Source organism: Astatotilapia calliptera, chromosome 20 (genome assembly GCF_964374335.1).
Source record: "Astatotilapia calliptera chromosome 20, fAstCal68.1, whole genome shotgun sequence".
Taxonomy (NCBI): Eukaryota; Metazoa; Chordata; class Actinopteri; order Cichliformes; family Cichlidae; genus Astatotilapia; species Astatotilapia calliptera.
In genome coordinates, this window is record NC_137441.1 from 6,934,160 (window position 1) to 6,962,123 (window position 27,964).

The 27,964-nt window shown below is 40.5% G+C and overlaps 1 protein-coding gene across 2 annotated transcripts in view; it reads right to left on the reverse strand.

Annotated features, from left to right (window-relative positions):
* Positions 1 to 27,964, reverse strand: part of plekhg5b (pleckstrin homology domain containing, family G (with RhoGef domain) member 5b) — a 76,334-nt gene that overhangs the window by 37,466 nt on the left and 10,904 nt on the right. Inside the window, exons 1-2 of one of the 2 annotated variants that reach the window (XM_026154207.2) lie at positions 25,506 to 25,644; positions 13,338 to 13,414 (exon numbers count right to left, since the gene is read on the reverse strand). In XM_026154207.2, coding sequence (XP_026009992.2) covers positions 13,338 to 13,414; positions 25,506 to 25,629 — 201 coding nt within the window. In that variant the 5' untranslated portion in view covers positions 25,630 to 25,644. Of the gene's footprint in view, positions 1 to 13,337; positions 13,415 to 25,505; positions 25,645 to 27,964 lie in introns of those variants that run through there. The other variant, XM_080295059.1, reaches the window with a different exon arrangement.

The following is a 27,964-nucleotide window of genomic DNA, read 5'->3' on the forward strand; positions in this document are numbered from 1 at the left end:
ATCTGCGTGAAAAAAATAACCCGGATTACGTCACAGTGACATCAGCCGGTTTCACTCAACTCAAGTCTGAAGACGCATTTAAAACAAAGTCTGCAGCAGTCAACTGTTTACAGTAATTTTGCTAGTCAGTCGCTTTAGAGGAAAAGTGACAAATATTTGAGAAACGGTTTAGGAATTTCTGCTTGTTTTTATCTCACAGCATGAATTCTGGCCTGTTAAAACATGACTTGTGTCCAAACTAATTAACTATTTTTGGCAGCTCCCTTTTCACAAAGGACGGCCACAGCAGGTAGCATGTTTGGTTTGGCAGATTTTTACGTCTCATGCCCTTCCTGACACAACCCCAAAGGGATTTGGGTCTGCCTGGAATCAAACCAGGGATCTTTGGCTTGTTTAAACCACTTCACTGTGGAGCCTTTCCTTCTTAACTGATTAATTAATTAAAGGTAATCTGCAGATTAATAGGTGGCGCACTGGTGCAGTGTTTAGTACTGTCTCACAAGAAACCCTGGGTTCAAATCCACTGGCTAGCTGAGGCTTTCTGTGTGGATCTTTGTGGGTTTTCTCCAGATACTTTAACTTCCTCCCAAAGTCCAAAGTCAGGTTAGTTAGTGGGCTTAAGTTAATTGGTTATTCTAAATTGGCTGTCTTTCACTCTGTGTTAGACTGGCAGCGTGTCACCCTGTTTCAGCTGGGGTACAGCTAAACTTGACAAACAGTTAAGAAAATAAATGGATGGAATCTGTGGATTAACAGCTGTGATGTGCTACTTTTTTTGTGCCAGTTTTTTGTTTGTTGTTTCAAATCAATAAGTCCTCTCTTTGGCCTCTTAGGAGGAAAAAAGTCCCTGGTTCATTTTTTTTTTTTTTTAAAGGTTTGGACTGCTGACATTTAGTGACCAAACAAATTATTAATAGTGTGCAATGAACAGTCATTACTTGTAGCCCTAGTTTGGTGCGGTATGTGTAGGAGGGTGAAGCCTTGTGTGGGCTTGTAGTGTAACAGCATGTGAGATTTACAGCCTAAATTTCCTGTTACAGTCTGTTGCGCTGACCACAAACACTCAGCCCACTACTCTCCGTTCTGTTGTCATTCAGGTTAATCTGAGATGAGCCATGTTTAAATCCCCCACAATTAGCCTGCTCGCAAAAAAAATTTCAAGACCCCTGAGGCTCAGGTGGGGGGGCACAAGAGAGGCAAGGGTAGACTTTGGTGAGGATCGAGTGGTCAAGTGGGTAGGTCACAATACACAAACTCCACCTCTTCTTCTCTCACAACTTCAAAACAAGGCGACCTGTTGAATCTTTATCATCTCCACCACCCCCCGCTGTCAGCGTTAATCAGGGGGAGGCTATATTTAAGAGTGGATAGCAGAGATGCAATTACCCAGAAGGATTAGCCCCCCAGTGGCAGTGCCATTGTAGAGGGAGCGGACTTGAGTGGCCTTCCCTTGATGCCTACCCGTAGCATTAACCCTTCAATAACTGTAAGCCCCGATTTTATTTCTTTAAATCTTCAAGGCAGTTGCTAAATAAAGAGGACAAAAGGAAGGGAAATGTGAGCATTAAGCTAACAAAGAAAAGCAAGTCAGCGAGAAGAAAAAAAAAAAAGACACGTAAGGAAAAAGATTAAAAGACCAATAATTCACTCATGATGCTGCTGGAAGTTCCAGTTTCGTGTCTGGCTTCAATTGAGAGCAAGCATTACATGCTTCCACAGCCATAATAACACACATTAAATTAGAGATTTTTCGAAGCTTATTATCGCCTCTCTAACTAAGCTGTGCTGACTGCCACTCTCAAAGCATTTCATTAAGCAGCGGTTGTTTACATTCTCAAAACACTCACAACCAATAATTAGCAGGATTTGCCTTGAGAAGACTCATCGCATGCAAGGGAGGTGTGGGGGTTGTTTTCCCATCCCATCTCTACACTCTAGGCTTTTTCCTAACGCTTTGAAGCTAGGCTACATTGGTCAACCGTTTCCATAGGAGCGTCAGTCGGGTAGGTACCCTCTTCCTGTTATTCCCCAGTCCACTGCGATGGTGTTTCCTGACTGGGAACCTCTTGGATGGGATTGAACTGCTGTCCCTAATCCCCCTACACACACCAACTAGTGTTTGCACTTCCTGTGGAGACAATGTATGGACAGAGGCACACAAGTCATTGTCCATCTTGTTTGTTTTTGCGGAATGTCCATCACGCTGATTTTCTTTCCACCGAGCCACGTCGACGGGCTTTTGCTTTTTTCCACATTTCACCGTCATCGCATCCATACTTTGAGTCTGTGTGAAAAATTAAGAATCAGCTGATTCTTTACAACCCATCTTCTCCTTTGTGCTCAAAGTGAATGGGCCTCAGGAGCTAAAGTTATTTAATCAGTGTGATATTTTTTTGAAATGTGTTCTTCTCCATGTTACGTCTTTATATTTTACAGACTATATTAGAAGGTTATTTTGATACAGAAGCTAGATGAATACTCTGATAACAAAATATAGGAAAAATGTGGCCTTTCAATATGCCACAACTTGTTTTGATCCACCACCTTTCCCGCATGGTGATATGATCCTTAAACATTTACCCCAAACACACTTTGATGTTTTCTCCATTGAATTACCAGAAAGTGGATCAAATATCCAAGATGATAATTATTGTTTCTGACATATCCTATTGCATCTGATATTGCTGCTCAGATTTGCAAATAAAGAACCTTTTTGCTTTAGACTGTGACACATGGGGTGGATGTAAAAGGTATCCAGTTGCAATTTTTAACAGATCTTGAACATGTTTTGAACTTCATGTGGATATCTCCTATACTTATGAAGTAATGAGGGCTTAAAATAGTAAAAAAAAAAAAAAAAAATGCAAAATTTAAAAGACATCTACATAGTTTGAATATTTTTTGTTACAAGCCATCATAGTATGAGGATAAAAATGTTCAGGTCTTTATTAAAGACACAAAAGGAATTGTACAAAATCAGGTAGTTCATATAGCTGTGATGGCTAGCCAAATGGCTATATCTGTTCATATAGCCATTTGGTAGAGACACTCCTTTGGTCATCCAGTCATTCATCCATCCAATTACTACCACTGGTCCAGGTCATGTTCCCAAGCCAGTTGAAAGAGACTCTCTAGCGTATTCTGCGTCTCGTGAGCATGTTCTGGATCTCCCCAGGGTGACTCATACCCAATAGGACACGCTTGAAACAACTGATCCAGGAGTCACCAGAGACACCCAAAACACATAGCCAAACCATCTCAACTGACTTCTTCTGATGTGGAGGACTCTAGTCTACTCTCCAAAACAATCACACCGTGGACTTTCACACTTGACATCTCATTCTTCCAGCCACTACCCTGAGCTAGTGACCAAAGGTGAGGGTAGGAACACAGACTGACACAAACCAAACATGATTTGCCATTTATTTGGAAAGCTGACATCATGAATGAAGTATAAGAGACAGATTACTAAAAAACAGCATCTTTACAAACAGTGATGCACTAGTGGGCGTGTTCAAAAATTGCAAAAATCGCACTTTCATTACTTCTTGTCAAAACAAGTAAAAGTTCCAGTTAAAGTGTAAAAAACAAAATCCAAACTACTTTACAAATTCCAAGTAAAGAAGACAATGCAACAGTTGTGACTGTGGTCTTCCATTTCTCTGGAATTAGCTACATTCATACCTGATATTTCACTGCCAATCTTCAATAGTGGTAGGTGACAAGGGTCTGACGATAAAGACAGCATCAGAGTCTTTCTCTGGAACGAAACGTTTCACAGAGCTGGAAAAGTAGACACAGGCAAAAGAGCTGCTGATTGCCTTTTAGATGTAGGCTGCGTGTCTGTTTGAAGAAGACGGAGCTGTTGTAGCTTGCACCGTGGCAGGGATCCACGCAACAGTGTTACGCCATTGAAGAAAAATGTCCACATAATTGTGGGAATATCACTTTTGAGTAATAACCCAAAACACAGAAGATATTATTGTGTTTAACAGGATAAGCGTGGTGTGCAACGTAACACAAAAGATTACACTGAAGCAACAAAGATTATGATTTCAGTCTTTCTCAAGGTAGCAAAATCATTTCCAAGACTACTTAAAGTAATAGTGTTCACATCAAAAAGCCAATTGCGAATTAAAGTTATTATTTCACTAAAGCTTTCCACACTTTTTCCTTATTGTTGTGTTGGTTTTAATGTCTTCAAGCAGACTGGTCAATCATATAACAAACAGGATCCTAACAAAGAGATGATTAACAGTGAATCAAAACAAAACGTTTTAATGCAAGAGAGGGCCAGACAGTTTAATCCAGACTGTTCTTATAACTGAGACTTTACTGGATAGCACACCAAATCTCTGGTTTGAACTGTCAGATGTTTCCATTTTTTTTACAGTTATATAGAGAGTATATGCAATAAATACTTATATTCCTAAGTTCAAGTTCCTTAAAACTGAATCTGCAAATACTATCATATCTACGTGGGTCCTCTGGATGGGGTTAGATTAATGCCTTTCTCTGGGTTAGCATTGTGTTACACTGGCAACCTGTCCAGGGTGTCCCTGTCTCTAAGCCTATGACAGCTGGGATAGGCTCCAGACCACCCAATCCAAACTGAAATGGATACATGGAATAAAATAGATGGATAAATAAGTTCAGGACATTTAATTTAATAAAATTTAGGGGGTTTTAGACATGATGCCTTTAAGGCTGCAAAAGTACAAGGTGCTACATTATCCTTACTACTCATCCCATTGCACCATGACATTAATTATTATCCTCCATAATTTGAGCTTTTTAGAGTTCTCAGTAACACCCAGTAAACCACACATATCAACAAGTGCCCTGTTGCATGACACTATTGTATGTAAATGTACATCATGAATGATGTAAGCAGGCAGCATTAGCTACACACTGCGTAGCCAAGCCCCGACTAGTATTTCAGTAAGCAATTGTGATTAAGAAACCTTTGCATTGCAGCACAGCATAATTTATGGTTGGTAAAAATCAGTACTGTTTGAGTGGGTCACACTAGTTGATGAAGTAATTTGGAGAGCTAGCCAATTACCACTAATTAGTGTTAGAGCTAGATAATGTTAGTCACCTAACTGTAGCTTAGCCAAGCTGTGTGAATTTGGTGAGTTTATAGCATTAGTTAATAAGGTCGTCTAGTAAAAGTTGATTTTTACCAATTACATCACAATCTTAACAACGAAAATTGCTTTAGCAGTAAAAAAGTAGAAGTATAGTGATTCTGAACAGCATCAGTGTATTCATCTCTGAATGTAAAGCATGGACTAAAAAGCTAATTACGACCATAGTTTTCCAGTACTAAGCTTCATATTGAAATGTAATTAGGCAACATTTCCTCAGCTCCTGTAATGTTCAATTCACTCTGGAATAACCAAAGCATTTTAGACCACCATTTCAATCAATGGTCTCTCGTTACTTCATAGAGTAAACTTTCCAAGAACCTAACGTTTATATAGCTGAGGTCACATCCTTTGACATCTTTTTCAAGACTTTAATGTCTAAATTACAATACAAGCTGTGAAGAATATTGATGAACATAATGTATGTTGTGTCCAGAGATAAATCACCATCAGCAGCTCTCTATTGAAGATACTGGAAGAAGCTGCATGACGTGAAAAAAGGCAAATATACACAGCCATTTTTCCCCATTTTCTAACATTAACTGGAAATTCCTAAAAGACCCAATGAATCCAGAAAAATGAGCAGAAGAAGTGGATAGTATGAATGTAGAACGGCTGTTTTAGAGTCCATGCATGCTGAATGAGCTTTCAGAAAAAGTTGTGAATCCTCCCAGGCTGAAGATTCAAGAACAATTAGGCAAGTGGTGAGTTGTTAGAGAAAATATGCTGCCTTTTTCAGATGTTGGGTATGTAATACTGCTGGCTTCACTAATCATACGATGGTGTCCTGTTATTTAGACATACCGTAGGTTCCTTTTAAGTTATGAGCAGAAGATTTATTGCCTTTATGGCCACAGTTCTTGTCAGTACCTGCTTTATTTAGCTTGGTTCTTTCATCAATGTCACAAAGAGTGACTCTCTTGGAGTATTAACTTTGTTCGCTTTTCTTATTTGTCTTTCTTCATTGGTTTGCCTCAGGTGTTTGTTTTCAGTGTTTTGAGATACTTTTTAAAAAAATGTCATTATATACACATTGCTGTTCAACACACCTTCTAGTGAATTAAACTCACAAAGATGCATGTGGGAGGATGTGCCTGTTTGGTAATGTTACTATATGTAGTTCAGACTTGTCCTTTACTGAAAGCAAACATTACTGTCCCATAGCAAGACTGCAGTTGTGCCTCTTCCAACAAGAACAAGACTGCTCATTCATACAGCTGACACACTGAGATTAATGAAAGGAGGGTATGTCTGAAAGGGGCTTATGACACCTAGAACCGAAGCCATTTCTACCAGGAAATAATGCCTAATACCCTTCACCCTAGATCCCCCTCAAAGATATAGAAAGTAGGCATCCAGCCAAATGAACGTGTTTACTTAGCAGCCTCGGAAGGTCCCTGTCAGTGTCGGTTAAGTGTGACTTTTCAACTGAGCAGTTCAGTGGAACAGAAAGCAAGGTCAAATCTGAAGATCCACTGTGTCTGTGCTTATAAAAGAAGAAACATTCGTGACAAAATGAACTGATAGCCGCTAAAAAGAAAAACAGACTGAATGAGTCAGCTGCGAGTAATAAGGTGATTCTGTCTAAGTATATCGCATAAGACTGTGACTAATAAAAATTAATTACCATTAAACATAAGCAAAGGATTGCTCATAAAACATAAAAGAGTGGGAACAAAAGAGGGAAAAGAGAAATTTTTTTATAAAAATGGAAGCCAGCCAGAAACATGAGTGATTAAATGAGATGTACTCCACATGTCCAAATACAGAGCAACTTTAACTGTGTGCACATTAAACTGACTAAAGAAAATGGATATTACATTGACATTATTCAGATATTAGGTTTATAGAAATAGAAAAAAAAAGCTGTTGGTGCCAGTTCTCCAGCTGGAGGCATTAACAATTCAAGAAGAAGAAGGTGCAACAAATTAATGCAACTATGAGAGTTTCCAATCTCTCTAAAACGATGAAAAACAGGGTAAAATACAGCACTGATGTTAGTTTCGTGTAATTATTTCAATAAGGTTCCCATATCATCATGAGTCAGGACAGAGGGAATTCTTCCACTGAATTTAAAATGATTCATACATCTTTTTACATCTAGACGTTATCAGCAAATCTATTGCCACTTTTCCTAATATTTGGTTTAACTAAGAAGTCCCATTGAGATCAAAATCCCTGTTACAGAAGCCTTCTAAGGGAGCAGTCATATAAACTCACTTCTACTTCAATTCAACAATAAATAAAAGCACACTTTAGTTTCGATCTTGCTGAGAATTATTTCATGTCCTAGCTGCCTAAAAAAAATGATGCCGTTTACCCAGATCTGTCCAAACCTGGAGCACATTAAAAAGCAACTATTTGGAAGAGAGTAGCTGGAGACACAAGCGTACAGAAAGAAGCTTAAAGTTCACACAATGCATGTACAGAGACCGAGGGGGATCCAGCTGACTTAAACATTTCCTCATCCTTTGTGCTTCTGTCAATTTCCACTTTCTACACATTATCCCTGTGCCTCCAGCTGTTTGGACTGGGAGGGGCCCGTTGGCAAAGCAACCCACGCCTTGCGAGTCATCTTGTCTGGTCATGTCAATCCTGAAGGAGGGAGGGAGGGAAATAAAGGGGACCAGTGGGATAGAAGCGAAGGAGGAGGGGGATAATAAACTCCTCTCTGTCTGTACCTCAATCCAGCAAGCAAGCTCAGACTAGCAGTGAGCACTAACCAGCACGCACTACCGTATCCCACCACCTCAATCGAGAACCCACCCTGTAACATTATCTTTCAGACAGACACCTGCAGACGGATTTCAAATCCCTCTGACTTAAGGAAACCAAAAGTATCCAAACACGCCAGCAAAAAAACCCGTGGAAACACATGTGTTGGGCCATTTAAAATCCTTTTAGGAACCTTTAGGAGCTCTGCTTTTTAACGTGGTGGCACAGCTGAGCTACAGCAGCACAAGTACAGGGTGACACCTGGTGTGATTCCAGTAAATTATGGCCCAGGTGGACTCATTCAAGTCCCAGCCAGTCATGCTGCGACTAGAAGTGACACAGCCTCACCAGGGAGCTGATCTATAGCAGGAGGAGACTAAAGGCAAGCCTGCCTGGGAATAAAACAGCTGAAAAAGAGCATTACAAGTCCAAGACTCGCTTTCTCTCTCTATGCATTTGTGCCTGCAGTGTAGCTTGTTGCCAAGCTGCCGACATATCAAAGAGATGATTGGGAGTCATTTCAAAAACTCTTAAAGTGAAATATAAAAGTTTAATGTGTTTTTTTTATTTAGTAAAAAATGCTTTCTTTGATGTGTCTAAATCGGTTTCGTGGGTGGAGTGGGTAAAAGTCGAGGGATATATTTATGCTCAAATTCTTCTGAGAAATGTGGCTCTCGCTAGTCAGACTGAGCTTTGGAGGAGAATAAGCAGCAGCAGACCTGGAGGTCAGGGCGGCCATGAAATGCCCCCTGCTGCTTAAAGCTTGTTACAGACAATACAAGTTCTACTATTGAGCAACAGCTGTGAGCATGAATAATATCACAACATCTTCCAGTACACAACAAAAATGATTTTTCATGATCTGGAAACCAAAAAATGTAAAATGACTCACCCTCAATGTTCTTAAGTTAAAGTATACAGTTACCAGAAGCGTTAGGAATTGTGACATCTTGGGTTATCCACTCCTCACTAGAGCAGAAACAGGCAGTGTAGGATCGAGGTGCAAGAATAACACCAGTGACTCACTTAAAACAATATTTTCAATGAATGTCTTTCATTTGAAACCATTCACTTGCTACTCATTATACAGCCAACAGGTGGCTTTTAGAGGCTTAATTTTAATGTGTCTAGTATATAGAGTACTATATATTTACAAAACCTGTTTTTATGATGGTACAAGATTGAATCAAACAGATGCAACGCATTTCTTTTGACTTAAGATAAAGTCTGTAGATATTTTACATGTAGATATTGCACACTTTGCAGGTAGTTTCTTCCACTTTTTCCATTAAGCACATTTAAGTCTTTCAATATAATGAACTCTTGTTAATATTTACACTTTGAAAGTGGAATTATTACATATTAGCAGTAAAACAGAAAATACAATTCAAGTGCACTTATTGACTGTAGAGTTCATCTCTGCTTTATTCACGAACAGGAGTTAATATGGGTGTAGTACTGTATACACTGTACAGACTTCAAAAACCCCTCAAAGCAAAGTGTCTTGATGCATGCTCAATCATCCAGGTAAGTAAATCCCAAAAGGTTGATTCTGTTGATCTGGATGTAGCGCTTTCAGTGGGAAAAACGTTTTGTCACTCATCCAAGTGATCGCTTCAGTCTCAGCTGACTGGAAGTTTCCCCAATCTTTTAAACAGTACATTCCACAATGACTGAAACTAGCACCACTGAAGCAGCAATGGGCTGGGTGGTCAGTTGATAATTAATATGCAAATTCTCATTGATCCACCACTACTGATCAAGGTCCATTGATCAAAGACTGCTGATATATGGCCATGAGTACCATTCACAGAGAGTTGGGGAATGGCTGCAATCACAGCATTACTGAAAGATGGTAAAAGATGTACCCTTAGGCCCCCTCCTCGATTAAGAGATGGTCTTTCCCTTTTCACGTAAATGGCCTCCTTGACTCTGCACTCAAACCAGCGTTCCTCCCTGTCCAGGATGTAGACATCCTCATCAGTGGTCTTTGATCAATGGGCCTTGATCAGTAGTGGTTGATCAATGGTCATGAGAATTTGCATATTAACGATCAAGGAACTGACCTCTCAGCCCATTGTATATTCAGTGGTGCTAGTTTCAGTCATTGTGCAATGTACCGTTTATAAGATTGGTGAAACCTGGAGTCAGCTGAGACACTAATAAGCAAAATACCAAATTAACACAAAAAACTAAAACTTGAATTCATCTTCAAAAAAAAACAAAAAGAAAAAAAAAAAAACCCATCAGGTTAGAGATTCAGTGATGTCAAATTTCATTGGTCTGTTTGCACAATTAACTGCACAGCAAGCCATATTTTTTTTAACTGCTGTATTAAAAGGACTCAAAGTCACAAAGACTACAAACAAACATGGTCAAAAGGTCCTGCAAATCAAATTAGTTAACCTAAAGTCACAAAGCAGAGAGCGACTGGAAACCATTTAACAGTCTGTGCTATTAAAAAAAAAAGTAATTTGAAAGGGTGAAATTAGCTGCTAGTAAGCATAGAAACAAAAAATATATTCTAGGCTGTAACTACACATGGGAGTCTACAGGTTTGATTTGCTTTTGGAGATGAGCATCGGAGGAACTGCAGTGTGAGCACTTGTGTTGGATTCATTTTTTAGTCCGTCACTTGAAAATACACAAATAATTGAATTATTTTTAAGTTTATGTGAAGAAGTTTAGTAACATCTGAATGTTTAATGGAGCTTAGCGATCTGAAGAAGGTGATAACTGTTTGAAACACAATGTAAATAAAAGCCTCTGTGTTACCTAAAAAGACCGTACACCTTGTATCTGCCGTCAGCCTCGTTCTCCTCCCGTCTGTCCCAGTCCGCACCTGGATACAAGCCCTTCTATAATCTCCTTACATAATAACGTCAAGCCTGACCCTGACCAAGGAGAAAGCCTCCTGCCTCATTTACAACTCGGCACACAAATCCTAAAAACAGGACAGACTTTGTCATGCAAGAGGGGCCAGACAGTCTGAAGTGATTTTGTCTTTAAGGAAAAGTGGATTTTGGAGACTTATGTGGGGAGAAAGGAAAGAGACAGTGTGAATAGTTCAGGTTAAGCACTTTGTATCTTTCTTCTTTCCCCCATTTCATTATTCTCAGTTGCCATGGAGAAAAACTATATATAACTCGTCTCTCTCTCTCTCCAGAGGCCTGCCTGAATTCGAAATCTTTTCTCCGTGTCATCTTCCTTTTCCATTGTTTCCACAGAGAGGACAGTAGGAGACAACATCTCATTTCAATAGGAAATCTGTCTAATGCCCAGCTTTAGCGGCAGGAGGGAGATGTCAGGGCAGAGCAGACAAACTAAAACAAACCAGAGTTAGCGAGTGACCAGCCAGACACTATGGCGGTTTCCCTTGGTCTTCTGGCCAGACTCCCATTTTCAGAAACCAGTGGCTTCAAAGGAATAATTCATTTCACAGTCTGGTGGCCAGACACAGAGCCCCAAGACTCACGCCACTTTTAACACCTAAAGAAGAAGAAAAGCAGATTTCCCACTCTGCTTCGCCTTTCGCAGTACTGTACCACAACAGCATTTTGTCAGGCTAATTAAATTCAAACACTCAGGCCAAGAGGAGTTAGTCAGGGTTTGTGCCTTTTCATTACAAAGTTTTTTAATTTGTAGTTTAAGACATTGGACATCTTACTAATCACATCCCGTGTAGCTTCGCTCAGAATGTCACACAAAAGCTTTTACTTCTCTGACATCTGTATTAAAATCCCACCAGGTTAACTTTGGTTAAGGTTAGGCGCAAAAAAGATTTGTTTCAGGTTGAGGAATGTTCACGGTCTGAGTTAAAATAAGTACTTGTTAAAGATGGGGAAACGTGTGGTGGTTAAAATTACTGGTTTGTTAATGTTAGAGGACCTTCGTCATCATGGTTAAAATAATAGCTTCTTGGTTAAGGTTAGAAAAAAAACAACCATTATCATTATGGTTTAAAGAAACCCATCTGACTGTCAGAAGGAAGTGGAATGCAAACAGCGGTCTCTATGTCCAAGTCAGGCTTTTTGGTGATTCATCCATCCGCCCCAAGTACTTCCTTTACTGTGAGTGTAGCATGGAACTAAGTTTGTTTTTAGTCCCAAAAGATAAAGTCAAGACCTGACACCACTCCTGTCCAGCTGTCTGTTATAGAACTACATCAACACAAGTGGATGGCTACCTTTGCTCTGTACACCTGCCAGCATCTGTAAGGCTCAGTCATCAACTCCATTTCATGCACAATCCATACAGTAAATAAAGAGTCAATTGTCGCCATCTTGCTCCACATTCATAGGATAGCGATATGCCAGGATACAGCTACATGTATGCAGTCTCAAGTCTGTTTTCTTTGTGCAGACATATGGAGTTTTCAAAAAGCTTTACCTCAACAGGAGTTTTTCCAAAACAGTAATCTTCAGTATTCACTTTTCATTGAAAAGGCCAAAACGCATACAAATAGCTATGTTCAGCAAAATACCTTCATAAATGTGGCCATAGCGTTCATTACAAGCTAAATCTGCGTGAAACCATTCCCTCCTTTATGGGCCTTTTTGACTCTAGTGGGACCATACATTTTAAAATGAGAATTGTGTTGAACGCAGTAGAATAAGAAACCAGTAACTTTATTAGTGTTTACTGAGGTCATAGTTAGGGAAACAAGGGCTAATGTTGACTATTTCTTTTTGGAACCAGAGTACTCGCCCCCTGCTGGACATAAGAAATAATGCAGGTATATGGCATTTTGGTATCTTTCATCATTTTGTTTTTTCCTCATTAAACTCCAAGACAAAAATTTAATAAGCACATTATATATAACATCAACCTGCTGATGACTTTAAATTTACTCACAAATGTACACGGGTGTAAAACCAGGTGACATGGACACATAACGCTGGTAATAAATAATAGTAAGCTTGTTAGACTTCATGAAAATATTGTAAAAACCTAACATTACAAACAAATTCTGATGGCTACTGTTAGCTCAATCAAAACACCTCAATATAGTCATATAGTAACCTGATTAATTTTTGTGTCTGCGGACATGATTTTCCATCACTGTTTCTGACTCGGCTGTTGGACGATGTGGCAGTAGTGTGGATCTTTTCTTCCATCACGCTGGAAACCAGGATTTTTACGCTTGAATTGCTTGAAATAATTTTAATTGTGTTATTATCATTTAACTGCTTAAAACTAACTGGTGGCCAGTTCAGAGCTTGTATGGACTTTGTCCAATTCAAAGTCCAATTAATGTAAGGAATAAATAATATGATGCTCTGCATTCACACATAGACATTACCAGGAGGAGCTGCAGTTTGGGTATAAAAACTGCATTCCCTGCAGCCTGTCCTTGCAGACGTAGACCTTGCCCCAGTTAGTTAACGGACTTACGCCAATAATCATTTTTATACCATCTCACTGAAAGTGAAATGTGTTCATGCACAGCCTTTCAAGCCTTAAGGATCTTACCTTAGAGGCCCTCCGCCGCTCAGGACACTCGGGATGTTGGCACACCACCCCATCGTCCTCCTGGACGGGCTTCTCATCTGAAACAGAACACACGGGTCAGTTTGACTTCCCTCTGTATCACTAAAAACACCAAACCAGCCACCCAGCCAGCAGCACGTCCATTAACACACCTTTCTTGGTAAAGTTTTAAAAACGTACTGCAGACAGCGAGACTAAAAGTCGCTGCCTGTGTTTACATAAGGATGGAGCGACTACGAGCACAAGAAACACACAGTAATAGAGACCTAGAAGCCACGTAATAAAAAAAAATGGAAGAAAGAAAAAAGAAAAAGAACTTCGGCTACAGAGATTTCATGAAGGGAAGGTAAACAGAGGGAAGAGGGTGGGGTGTGTTTTTGGGAGGAGATCAGAGAGAAATGACAAGAACAGACAGGAAGAAAATGGAGCAAATGAGAGGAAGCCCCAATCTGGGTTTTGTACAAAAGTGCACTCATCATGGGCAAGCTCGCAGCACTCTGCTGCACAATAACAAATCACTGTTGTCAAATAAACTTCTAAAGTCTACTTACTAGCTGGCTATCGCTACACCGGGGGGCACGATAAAAGGCAGTGTTTACATCTACATCTCCTACATGTACACATACGATAAAAATATCATAACAGAGGCCCTGAGCACACCAATATTTATCTGACCGTTTAATGAGAAAAGCAGAGAATACATGTGAAGAAAGGAGAAAGTAAAAGCCAGGAGGGTAAAACAGAAGGAGCCTCGCTCCAAAAGATCTGCAGTTTCCACGCATGACAGGACTTTTTAGTAAAACTTTCACTAATAATCTAGTCTCTATTTTTGCACCAATAAAATAACATTAAACAGAGGAGGACTGGTGCTAGGAAATGAAGTCACTTAGTGGCTGAACTGAAGGTCAAATTTAAAACACCAATTTGTCATCACAGAAACGAGGCCCTGCTCACAGCCCGCACACAGAAACGAGTCACCTTGAGTCATCCACTTGGCTGCAGCTGCAATCACAGGTAAAGGGTGCTGGTGAGGAAGACGGAAAAACATTGTAATTGGTGCATACCACTGAGCCAGAGGTTTCCCAGCTGTGATGGGAAGGGTCAACCTGTGTGCAGTCAAGTTACTCAACAGTGGACTCGGGGTTTAGAGTCATGTTAGCAGCTTGGTGAGACTGTCCCAAGGTCCTCAGGATAAAATGCTCATGTCTATAGGTCATATTTATATGTTCAGTTCACATATAGCACGCAAAGCCCTGATAACTTAACTGAAAAACTTAATTTTTATAAGTATCTGGTCAGAAAACAGTTTTTGATATATTGTAATAGGTTTTTGTGATTTTTTTTTCCCAGCAGAGCAACAAAACGTCCCTACCAGAAATGCACTATGTGCCTCAACTTTTTCCCCTCTTGGATGCCCAATAGGGGTCAACCTTGTTTCTCTTATAGGAACTCAGCAGTTTCTGTCATATTTCTGGCCTGCTTCCAGAACAAAAAGTGATCACCTTAGTAGGGATATCCTTGGAAAACCCCCAAACCTATTCTAATGGTCATTTGTGATAGATTCCAAGCTGGCTAGTTATTAAAGGTACAAGGGAGGTCCTCACATGTCATCTTTAAGGAGCAAAGAGTTAAAAACTTGAGCAACAAGGACATGCTGTAATGACGCAACGCAGGGATAACTCAGTAGGTAGAGTCGTTGCCCCATGATCGGAAGGTCGGGGGTTCGACTCCACTGAACAGCTACCCTGAGGTACCCCTGAGCAAGGTACCGTGCCTACACACTGCTCCCCGGGCGCTGCATTGGTGGCTGCCCACTGCTTCACTGGGTGAATGGGTTAAATGCAGAGGAGTAATTTCCCTGCGGGGACTAACGCATACACATCAAACATTAACATTAAAGTAGATCTGACACAAATATGTACAAAAATTCATAATATTCTATTAAAAACACTGCTGAGATGCTCTAAAGCTAAAATCATCCATTTTAACCCTAAACAAAGTCAGGATGTCAGTAATGAGACATGAAGATTGGCCTTCTGGGGACACCAAATGTGTGTAAAAAATTATGCCAGTACACCTAAACTGTTGAAATTACTTGTTTAGACGGTAAACAACAGTAAACAACTAATCTAAACAACAGTTTAGATGTTGAAAGAGTGACCCAAACACCTTCACGACCCTTAAAACCATTTAAAGTGATAGAGCAGAGGCCTAGCCTGTTTTGTAAAGCTTCCACCACCTTCTGGGAAAAAAAGAAGAAAATGGGCCTCTCCTGTGTGTCTGCTGTGCTGGGAGCAGGCCGAGACGCGCTCTCAGCTCTGACAGTGGCCTCTGCCAGCGGGCCTCAGGTTAATGTTTCCCTCGGGGTTTACAAGCAGCAGGCTACAGAGGGAGCCTCCAGCTTTTATGGAGAGTTTCCCAAAGAAGAAGAGCAGTCTTTACCACAGCGAGAGTTTACAGTCGTCCACAAAACAAATGTTACTTGGCTTATCGGTGTGATCTCAGATGTCAATGCAGGGAGGTGAAGCAGTAAACACAAAATCCAAAGTGGACCTAAACATTTGGACACTGGTTATGGTTTAAAAAATAAATCAATAAATAAAAATAAACTTGGTTGGCCAACCACAACTTAAGGGAAAGGGTCTATACACAACATTTAGCGTCATACTCAAGATCTTTTTGCAGCCTGTAAATGTATTCTTCATGGTTTAACTGTGCCAGTTGCAAAAGTGGTTTTTTGGCCACATTTTCCAGCTCCACCAATGAGAAAGATCCAAAAAACAAAAGGCCACTGTATTTTTTGTGGTCAGCATCCATAAGCATACTGAAACCATTTTCACACATGAACTACAGCCAGGCAAATCAGGTGTGCTGGTGTACTGTTCAAAAGTAATCTTTCATCACATTTATCATAAAACAAACTATCTGCATGAGTCACATTCTCACTTTTGGATACACTTTTGGTTTAGGCAAAGGACACACATTCACTTTGTAGGCATCACGACAATAACCCGGGCTACTCTACCATGGTATAGCGAGCATGACACACACCTTGTACGTGTGTGCTGCCAGGTTAAAGACAGCTAGTTGAGTTTTCCCATGTACATATGTGAAAGCAGCTAGACAGTGAGGGCTTCACTCTCAGTTTCTAGACATAAAGTTGGTCGGTGTAGGGAAACAATTTAATACTCGTGACTTATGTAGCGCTATCCACATGTATAACGCTAACTGCTAATTGTGCAGTGGTGCTGCATACGTGCACCTCACAGGAGGAAAGGAAGGAAGGAAGGAGAGAGACACAGGGAAGTCTCCCCTTCCTAACATGAAGAAGAATTCAAGTATATACACTAATGGTAACACACCGAATTATATTAAGCTTGTTTACATGCAGAGATAAATGAAAAGAATTACAATTTCTTTACATTTTGCTTACAAGGAGCTAGACATTCTTGTATTGTACAGCACGTGGCAAAAGTATCATTTGTTCCCATTTATTTAGCTGAATCAATTAAAAATGCCAAAGATAAAGCAGTTTGTCAGATATAAAATAGCATTTTTGCACCAACAAGGTTATTTCCAAAGAGCTATTAGCCAAAAAACCTGCCATATCTTACCATGTTATGCAGCATGTCCTTAGAAATAAAGGAAATTAGACAAGTGGGGGAGAAAAGACAAAGTAGCAGGCCTAAGAAAAACTATAGCAGATGAACTCTTAACTGTAAATCATGTCAAAAGAAACAAAGGAAAGAATTCCACAAAGAGCCTACACAGGACCTGAGAAAAGTTAAGAAGGAAAAGAAACCAGGATAACTAGAACTGGAGTCTAATCATTGCATAAATCCTGTTGACACAGATTTTATCCAAATTTGAAATGTTGGGTTCAAATCTACTTTCAGATTTGAATTCAACATACAAAACCATCTAGAAATCATCTTACTGGCAACGGTGTAATTTATTACTGCCTTCTAGATAATCACAGCACAGAACAGTAATAAAGAAATGTGCAGAAATGTTAGCAAAGCTGCGATGAAAGGTACGTTTCTTGATTTGACACAATGCAACTGGCCAACAGTAACACTGCCACAACAAAAGGAACACAACACATGAATGCAGCTTTATGGATGGCTTTCTCTCGCCTTGATTTCGACCCACAACATAGCATTTCAGTGCTAAGCTCTCCTCTCCTTAGCCCTCTTCCTCATGACCATCCTTCCTTTTATCGTATAATCACACCATTATGTGCCAAACCTCCATCTTCTCTCCTACTTGCTCATATCTTGCTGACTCTCCCTCTTTCTCTCTCTGATGAACTGGAATTTCTGAACTCAGCACTGCTGATTAAGCCAAAAGCAAACACGAGCACACACCATACACGCACACACGTGACAGCAGACAATGAGCTTGCACACTAAAGAGACAGGGGTGCATCCCATCCACACAGCTCTCCGCCGGCCTGCTCACCGCAGAGAGACAATGCCCGAGGCAAAGAAACATTAGGTATCCAAACCAGCCCCATAAATAAGCCCAAAGCAGCCGAGGCCAGATTTAATCATGCACACTAGTCTGCCTGTCCTTATTCTGCGATGAGAATGATGCATCTATGAATATGATGTTCCAACACTTCAACAGTCTCTTCACTTCTCCACCAAATGTAGACGCTTGCTACAAGCCCAGGCAAATGTCAGTCTTTCTGTGACATCATATACTGAACACCTCATAATTCTGGACTGCTGTTCAGACCAATAATAGCAAAATGAATAAAGTCCGAGAATTTATAATTTCCACACTTTTATTTATAAAGGAGACAAGATTAACTGAAGGTAAGTATAATCATTGGTTGCAGCCTTTTCACTGGCTCGCTGGTTAGGTTTAAAAAAAGAGCACACTACGTGTTTACTGTGTATGAATCTCCAGGTTGACCCAGTATATCAAAAAAAATATTTATTAATTTATTTATCTATTTATTTTTTGCAAAACACATTACCATATTACCATTAGCACAATGGGAGCCTACACAACTGCACTGCCACAGGCTGTCACTCTGCCATCTGGTATACCTCTGACTCACACACAGAAATTGATCTCGCAGCAGTGCTGTTCTTGTTTTGCACTGCAGAGCTCGTTAGCTTCTGGTGATGCGAGTATAGATGGAAATGCATAAGATCATTCAAACTAAACCATGTCTGGCTGCTTAGCTTACCTTCTTGATACTTTTTTTTCCTCCACAGTGCATGAGAAAATACTCAGTTATGATGAGAATTAAGAGCTGAATTTTGGAATTGTTAGAATAGTTAAAGGTATGGGTACAGATGGGTACTAAAGACCTGCAGGATAGTCTAACATTAAACTCTTATGACATGGAGAAGTGGCTAATACACTGCAGGGAGATACTACACAGTGGATCTGCCAGTTGTAAACACTAACTATATTCATTATAACCTTTAGCTGCCCCAATCAGTCAGTTAAATATTAAATATGTCGCACTTTAATGAATAGTGCAATTCAAAGAACTGGCAAGACAAAGTGAAATGCAATGAAATAAAACAAATGCAATAATAACAAATTTGAAATAAAAAGCTATTGCTGTAATGTCCACATGCACTCTTTGGCTTTAGCGTAAACTCAAACCCTACTACAGACTGTAAGCTGCTTAGGCTGACTGCTAATATTAGCAGATTATAAACACGCCATTTAATCCATTCATTGCTTTGGCACTTGTGCTTTGTCTTTTATTTGCAAACAAAAATGCACATCAACTTCCAAGTGTATTAGATTAAACAGAGAAATCCAAAGCCACAGGCTACTGTCCCAAACAACCTATGAGAGGACCAAGGCTGCTCAGGGAGGAGGGTTTTTTTTACAAATGGTCAGTGACCCCAGCACACCTCAGTTGCAGGATAAAGATTTGGTCTGAGATGAAACTCTCAGCAAGTTCAGCCACCACTCGATCATGCCTCACTCTGTTCACTAGTCTCTTCTTCACCATGAGGTGGGCAGAGACAGAGCTGGGCGCGCGTTTAACCGTAAGCCTTCGGCACAATTTCACAAGGAATCTCAAGAATGCTTCGTGCTGCCTTCCGTTTGGTGCGGTCGCATCATGGTACATGGAGAAAGGGTGAGCTTATGTTTGCGTTTGCACAGACTTTGGCTCCTCTCTTCGTCTTCACATGTTGTTTTTGAGAGACTTTAACGGCCTCCTCTACTCCCACACCCCCTCGTGTAACGCAACACACCCCTCTCTGCCAGGAGATAGATATGAAAGCACTCCTGGGAGACAAACACAGATGGCAGACAGGTGGATGCCATACGGGCAGGGAAAGTTGGCATAGAGACGGACATATCAGCACCCGTGGCGCAGCAGACAGAAAAGTTGGGCGATTGAAGCCAGAGCTGTGGAGATGAGTCGCTAATAGTTAATGCTATTAGCATAAATTCCATCCATCTCCCAAATTAAGTGTAGATATGAAAAAAATTAAGGAAAGGACGGGTTTAAAAAGTGCAATAGTGCTGCTTTATTTCTGCTATAGTGCATATTAGCTATTTTGGTGACTGCTTGACCACATAGTTTATTGATGCAGCACTAAATGATAAGAGCAATATCACCCTCATCTGTATGGCCAAATAAAACTTACGGAGCTGGAACCAGGAGGCAGTTAGCTTTCATTACCATAAAGTTTGGAATCAGGGGGCCAGCTAATCTGGCTCTGTCCAAGTAAAGCAAAACCTCCCTGCAGTCCTTAAAAAAAGGATTAAGACAACAAACAGAAGTTTTGCAGGGAGTTATGTGCTGGGCTGTTTCTCAGTCAGGACCAGTTGCAAGTCTGATTTATCAGGTTGGAGAAAACAGAAACGTTGGTATCAGTCTCTCAATCTCCCACCTTGGGCCTAATCACTAAACCCTCATAGACTTAAGTCACAGCTGTAGTGCATTAATGAGGGCTCCACATGGGACATACAATCAGTACAAACAGTGTTTAACAGTTGCCTTTTTAGGACTTTATATTTTGGGTCTATTAATAGCATTCTGCCTATGACTGCCAAGTGGCTATGCATTTTAGCAAACTACTGCTAAGATGAATATTATGTAAATCCAGCCTGTTCTCATCCTAGATCATACATGGCTGTTCTGTCAATGTCACCTCAGAGGAGACCGCAGAGTGTCCTCAGCTTACGTGTTAGGAGATCTGTTTCACTATTGATCAAAGCCATAGTGAAACAGATCTTCCAACCCTCATGGTTTCTTGCTCAGGACTTCTAAGTGTTGCTTTTTAAATGCACCGAGTACCATCAAAAGTATTTTTTCAATGCAACAGCATTAATGAAGGGACATAACTAAACCCAATTTACAATTTTAACTTCAAACCTAAGTAAGTAAGCAAAGGTAAACAGCAGGAAACCGTAAAGCTCCCATGCACCACAGACTCCTGGTCGACAGTGGTGTTTGAGTCCATTTCCACCCCTCCTGCCTCCTGAGGCCTTGATTATACTTCTGCTGCAGACACAGACAGCTGGAGACACTATAGCTGAGGAGTCATTCCTGTTATACTTCTTATGCTTCTACTTCTAAAGTCTGCTGTCTGGGGTGCGTGCATAGTTGTTGCTGCACTGTAATGAACATTCTTAGTGGACAGGTGCACAGTCACAAAAAACAAAACTGGTAAGCTCGTGGACACCAGCACCTTCTGGCGGCATCGGTATTTTACCTCTGGGAGTGAGAACAGATCGGAAAATCCTATTTAAACATTAAAACTCTGCAAAGGCAGAGCAGCAGCAAAGTAACTAGATGACGTCATTTATAGATATAATATTAGAGCATCACAAGTTTCCTAGCGATGAGACTGTTCGAGAAGTCTGCAAATATGTAGACTCACAGAAAGACACATAATGGTTTCGACAGTATGACAATAGGATACAACCGAGTGAGAATCCACATTGCAGGAACACACCTCAAGGTCTGAGAGTCCATAAGTGGGGAGACTGGGATTGGTCCAATCCTCTCATTCAGCTCCCAGACAGAAGATTAAGCTATTTTTAAAGGCTACCAGACAGGAAATCACTTAAAAGAAAAAAAAAAAAAAAAAAAGGAGAATACAAAAATTCTTTTTTAGAAATAATTGCTTAATGTCCACACTACCTTTTATTTCAAACACTCATTCTCACTCCCAGGGGCTTGTGGTCCGTAAATAACGACCCCCTCCATTATTACTAAAGCCCAACTATTTTCCTGTTCCTCTACAGGTGGATTGGGTTTGGGTCTGGTAAGCATCCCTTAAATCACGAGCAGGTTGCAGCTGTTTCCAATGCTGAGGCTTCAGTGGCACTGGGGGCAGAACACAGGCTTTCTTCTTAATGTTGTTTTACCCCAGTGGCGGTAAAAACCCACACATGTGCATCGCACACTCTCCCACCCTTTCCCTCCGTCGTTCTCCATCCTCCACCACATCTGCACAAACCCGAGGTCGCCATGCATAAAACTGAAAACCGCAGGACAGCAAGTGTAAACTGTTCCACAGAAGAGTGGAGGAAGCAATCAACAGTTTTCAATTTACAAGATGTGGAAAAATACAAATATCTGATTAACTGTGCTGAGTCATTTCACAGTTATTTAATAGCAATGAACAAAAGCACCGTTCTCCAGCCTCTCCATGCGTATCCAAAGGTCTAGGTGACTTTTGCGTTAAAGTAGAAAACTCACAACCCTGTCACAATTTTTAAGAGGCATCATGAGGGGATTACTGCATAGCTCAAATTTTTGGGGGCATTTGTGTCAGAAAGTACAGTAATTGGTACAAGTGCAAGATATTATTATTGTGACCTCTTTGTGTCAGGCTTTTCTTTTATGGACTTTATTGGTGCTTAACTTTCAGCAAAACACAGGCATGTTCTGCTGTTACTGGAACTCGTGTCTGAGTATGACCTGAGGAATGCCAGTGTGCACTTAGCACAGTGTACGAGAAGCACATGTTGGGATAAACCAATGATTTTAGAAGCCTCAATTATGACTCACTTAAGAAAATTTTTAAAAAGTCTGCAATTAAAATAACAAAAACTACTCCTAATTTGTTCAGAACACTGCTTATGTTACAAAAAGGCCAAAATAGCTTTCATTATCCAATTTTTGCCCACAATTGTAGCTGATAAATTACCACATGATCAGATGTGTTACATAATATATACTGTGATTGTGTAACTGGGTTCATGACTAGCTCTAGATTCCCCCTCAACACTAAAGTCAAAGTCTTTCCAGAAGCCAGTCAGAAACCATCTTGGTAACGCCACTGGTCAGTAATTTTGAAGCTCATTTCCAAGTGAAGGGAAACTTTAAATTCAATAGTTACTGTAACAAAACAACTGCAATCAAACGTTTTAAAGGCTTTGTGACTTTGCCAGAAATAAGGTTTTAAAGCTTTGAGGCTAAAGTGTAGCACAATCATCCATCGACGGAGATATTTGGTGTGGGGAAAAAGTTCATGAAAGTTTTGAATTTAAGTCCTTTTGATGGCGCAAACAGACCAAAGAGTTGCACACAGAGATAAATAAAATTGCGCCTAGCTATCTTACTGATCTTCTCAGCCTGTATATTCCTAGTAGAGCACTGAGATCATCAGGCCAAGGCTGAAGACCAGAGGGGACCATCCTTTTGCTTCAGTTGCACCTAACCTCTGGGTACAATCTCCCACGAGCTAGTTGTGTGTCTGATTCGATGCAGACTTTTTGAATCCTTGAATACTTATCTATTCGGTTCAGCCTTCCCGGCTATCTAGAGCACGCTTCTTGTAAGTGTACGCTCATGCAACCCCCTTTTCTTCTGTTTTGTTGAACAATGTTTTGTATTGATTTTACCTTTGAAGTTTTATTTTGATATCTGCTTAATTTGTATGCTTGTTAATCAATGCTTTCCACCTGCTAGCTCATTTGCATTTGTATTTTGCTGCTGCTTTTACTGGATAATGTGAAGCACTTTGGTGTACCTCTGGTTTTAAATGTGCTATGCCAATAAAGTTGTATTGTATTGCAACAGATGATTTATCTTCAGCAGTACCAAACACAGCTTATTTAGCTTTATTAAAGAAGCTATACATCCAACTATTTATTTATTATTGTAGTTTTTTTTATTACTGATTCTTTTACACAGCACCTATAGAGTTAAAAAAGTTGGTTGTTCTCCTGAAATTTAACTTTGTGGCAATTTTGTACATATTTACACATCTCTCAGGACAGACTGTAATAATCAGGTGATCCCGTTTACGTCTGACATTGTCATCAACTTCAGCTGAACTGAGCAAATGTTAGCATGCAAAACATCAGCGTGTTAGCACTGTAACAGAGAACCTCTTAATACGGTGACATTAGTGTAAAAGTCAAGCACCGCTGTGCCGTGGTACAGCTTCACAGAGTTGCCAGCACAATTAGATTCTTGGTCATATTTCAACCGCTGCAAATATGTCAAAAAAACAGATCCGGTGTTCTGACAAACCATCCTACTTTGGCAAAACGTCCTACCGTAAGTAGTTTATGCACATTTCTGCTGTCACAGAGTCATTCTAGCACAAATTTAAGTAGGTATGATGGTCTGTCACTTAACTTTGCCCATCAGAGTATGGCTGTAGCTCATACTCAAAGCCAGGACGGTTTGCCACTTCATTTTACCCGTTAAAGTATGCTTGTAGGTCTTATTAACAATGCTAGGATGATTTGCCACTTAATTTTAGCTGTTAAAGTATGCTTCTAGCTCATATTCACAAAGTTAGGACAGTTTGCCAGGTAGGATGGATTCCCAGAACACTGGATAGATAAGATAATCCATGGAAATGATTGAATTCTGGATTCAAGTTTGTTTTTTTTCTTCCATTTTGGTGAATGTAACAATATCCTAAAGCTGACAGCTAACATACAGTTGAGAATGTTTTCAGTAGAAGCTCAGGACTTAATTACAGAAATGGAGAAAAAAAAGAAAGTAAGGATCACAGCCTGACTGTACCCTTCTTGGCTCCTCTCTTCTCTCTTTCGTCTGCCAAACAGGTCTGCCTCAGCAGGCAGACTGACTAAAAAGCAGTGCGATTTCCAAAAGGCTGGCTGGCAAAGAGGACAGGATGAAGAACATTCCTCCACAGCCGTGTGTTATCACTTCCCTTTCACTAATGGCGTAAATCTGGAGGGGCGGGAGAGGGGACACAGCGGAAAGCAACTGCCCCTGTGCCACTTCAAAAAAAAAAAAAAGGCACCGAGTGGAGACAGGGGAGGATTTCAGTGCTGTTACGCACTTCTTCCATGGTAAATATTTCATCTGTGAAGCTGGTCTCATCCGCTCTTTCCCTCTTGTCTACCTCATGTGAGGCTGTCTTCATGCCAGGTCACTGAGTGCTTTCCACGGAAGAACAGAGCAATGGAAAAAAAAAAAGCCTTTCCATAATGGGGATAAAATACTTCACTCAAAATGAAAGTGATCTTTTTTTTTCTTGCAGAAAAGTTACATAAAACATTGCAGAGTTATTTCTTATGAATGTTAAAGGATCACTTGATCATATCAGTGAAATACGGATGCGACTTAGTGGACACGCTCTGAACTGCGCATGGTCCATTTCTTTTTTCCTTCATAATGAATAATGTTCATCTTATAAGCAAAGGATTCTCCTTTTATTTTTAATTAACTAATTAGCATGAAAGACGGTGTATTTGAGCCTAAATGTCACCAGTCTGGTGGGTTTTTTCTCAGCAGACACATACTGGACACATCAGAAACTTGAGCGCGTGTGAAGATTTTAGCGTTTGGCTCTCAGACGTGCACACAGCAAACACGTTCTATATCAAAGCGAGCCAGCATTCACGCCGTCACTATTAAGGCTGGTTCCAAAAAGCAGCTTTGAGCTTTGCAGTCTTAAAGAAAGCAGATCAGGGACAAACAATTTGTAATAATCTGTAATCTAGTACATTTTGAAGTGTACAAAGACATTTGCCCTGTGGTGATTAGTGAAATGGGCCTGGTTAATTCATTTCTGTGGCATATTTGGCATCTCAATATTTTAAAATAATCCAAAGTAAAACAAACACAAACCAATGCAATGCTCATCCTTGTGTTGTTGTGCAGAAAACCAGACACACAAACACTAATCCAAAAGTTAAGTCAGGTGACCTGGTTCCTTAGCTTACCACACAGATCATGGATGACGTCCAGGGATGAAGACCAGGAGTAGCGCTCCATTAACCCTTCGCTGAAAGGAGATGGCAAAGCCTCCAACTCGTACGCACCACGCTTCTTCCAGTAGAGGAACATTGTGACTTCTTCGACAAGCAAATATTTTACAGGAATGAATATAATTTAGCCTTTTGCCCATACTTTGCTTGTGAAATTGAAAAGTCTGAGCAGCCCATGGCCCCTTCCCCCACTGAACAATTATCTGAAGCTCTGCAGACAATTATTACTCCCTTTTCTTTGACCATTTTTAAAGACAAAGCCTGCCAGCCAACTCTGCTTTCAACTTTGCCAACTGCCAATATGTTCATCTGTAATCTCCACCTGCACGATTACCTCATCCAGCTTGCGCTTGCTAAAACTTGCTTTGAACCTCCTGTCTAAGTCTGATCCTACTTCACAGCGAGTCCAAGTGAGCAAATGCACTTCCTTCGAGTACAATTATATTTCCAGAGGACAACAGTATCAATTCTGTAACTGCAACAAACTTTTTATCATTTAAAAATAAGCAACATTTAATACTGCATCTGACCCCACAAAGCAAAGACCAATAAATGTCTCTGAACCTTCTGTTCACTGCATCGTCCTGTTGATCCTGTAGGTTTTTAGATTCTCTGCTAATCATCCACTTAAAGCCGCCCACCAGGAGCTGTCAAGCACCAAATGCTGTCCTCTTCTAATCCATTTATCCAAGCTTTTCCCAACTAAATTACAGACAACCAACTGCTAAAAAGGGTGTTGCTCATCTCATCTCATCTCTAGGAGCAAGTTTCCTTTGCCGTCGCCTTCCCTGAGGTTTGACTTTATCCATGACAAAGTTTCTCAAACTGTGCAAAGTTGGCGTGTGAGGCAAGCTGCTCATGTTAAAGCCCTGTGTAGGATCTCCTGGAGATAGGGGGGCTTTCTGCCCACTCCATCAGACAAGTGTTTTATTCATGCAGAGGTGAGTTGCATGCTGGGACGGGCAATGTGGGCCAATGGCTTTTGGACTGGGTGACACAAAGATCTCTTTTAGGCCTCCTCCTACATCCAGAGCGGACTTTCTTTATGTTTTGCTCAAACTGTAAAAGGCTGACATTTTTCTGCATTGATTAGTGCCCGCGCCCTTTATGTCTCCTGAAAGATTTATTCGTTTTTATGAATGCACCAGCTCTGTGGAGCATGAGCTCAGATATTTCTGAGGAGGTAGAACGCACACATCAGCCTCTCGGAAATGAGCAAAAGGAGTCCAGTTGCAAAACGCTCGAGTGAAACAACGCACTCCGATCCTCTAATATCTTGGAAAAACAGCTGAAGGGTTAAACCAACATGCAGTTAGATATCAAATCAAGACATAATATTTTCCAGGGTTGCTTAAAGGTTGATGCACTGCTATTATGCATCTAAAATGGGAGAAGAAATACTGTGAGAATGTGCTGCGCCGGCCGGGGGAAGGGAGGGACGTTGTCACACATAGCGACCCACATGTCCAATTTTGGGATAAGAAATTAGAGGGTAGGATGGGAGCTGGTTTTCTGCTCAGCGCTGGGCTTTGCAGACATATGGTAATAATCTGAAGCAGCTTTGAGCACGCAGCTTCCCTTTTAATGAAGAGTGCAGTCGTGCAGCATGAGAACTGGGAAGCAAATACAAGGGCCAATTTCCACCTACTACAGAAACAAAGCGGAAAGCAGATGAGATATTAGCCTCGCTTTCATCATCATCCATCAGCTCAGCTTTTAATAAAAAGACACTTCTTTAGTCCTATCAAGAACAGAAAATACCTGCTCAGGTATGGCACCAATACTGACATTAGAATGCTTTTTGGTCTGATCTCATACACAGAATATTTGTGTGTAATTTAGAATCTAGAAATGGTTTCTGTACAGTGAAAACACATTTTCAGAGGCTGGGCAGGTGTTTGCTGGCAGATTGACTGGACCTGAACATGCACAAAGTTTAATCCCTATGAAAAGACTTTTGGTACAGGTAACTTTGGGTTTTGTGGAAGAGTCTAATCAGTTTGACTGCACATGTTTTTGAGCAGGCTTTTGTTGCATGCAGGTGCACACGCACAATCTTAAAACCAAAGGGTCATCTGAAGCTTTTTTTATTAGCACGTTTTAATTTAGCTACATTCATAAACAATGACTGGCACAGGGAACAGGAACCAGTCTTCAACCATTATCTGGGATCCAGATATCCTGGCCACCTCCTTCAGAGGCTACGATTGGAGACGAGTCCAATAGTGACCAAAATGCAAGGGAATCTGTATTTTCTACCAAGATTACACAGCCTGATTTATGTATAATTTGCCAAGGTTTGACAAAGGTTTCCATTCACAAATAGGTATTCCAGCAGTTTGCATTTTCAAGAAGTAGCCTCGAGTACTAAAAACCACCAGCATCCCTTCCTCTTAAACACTCATTTCTGATCT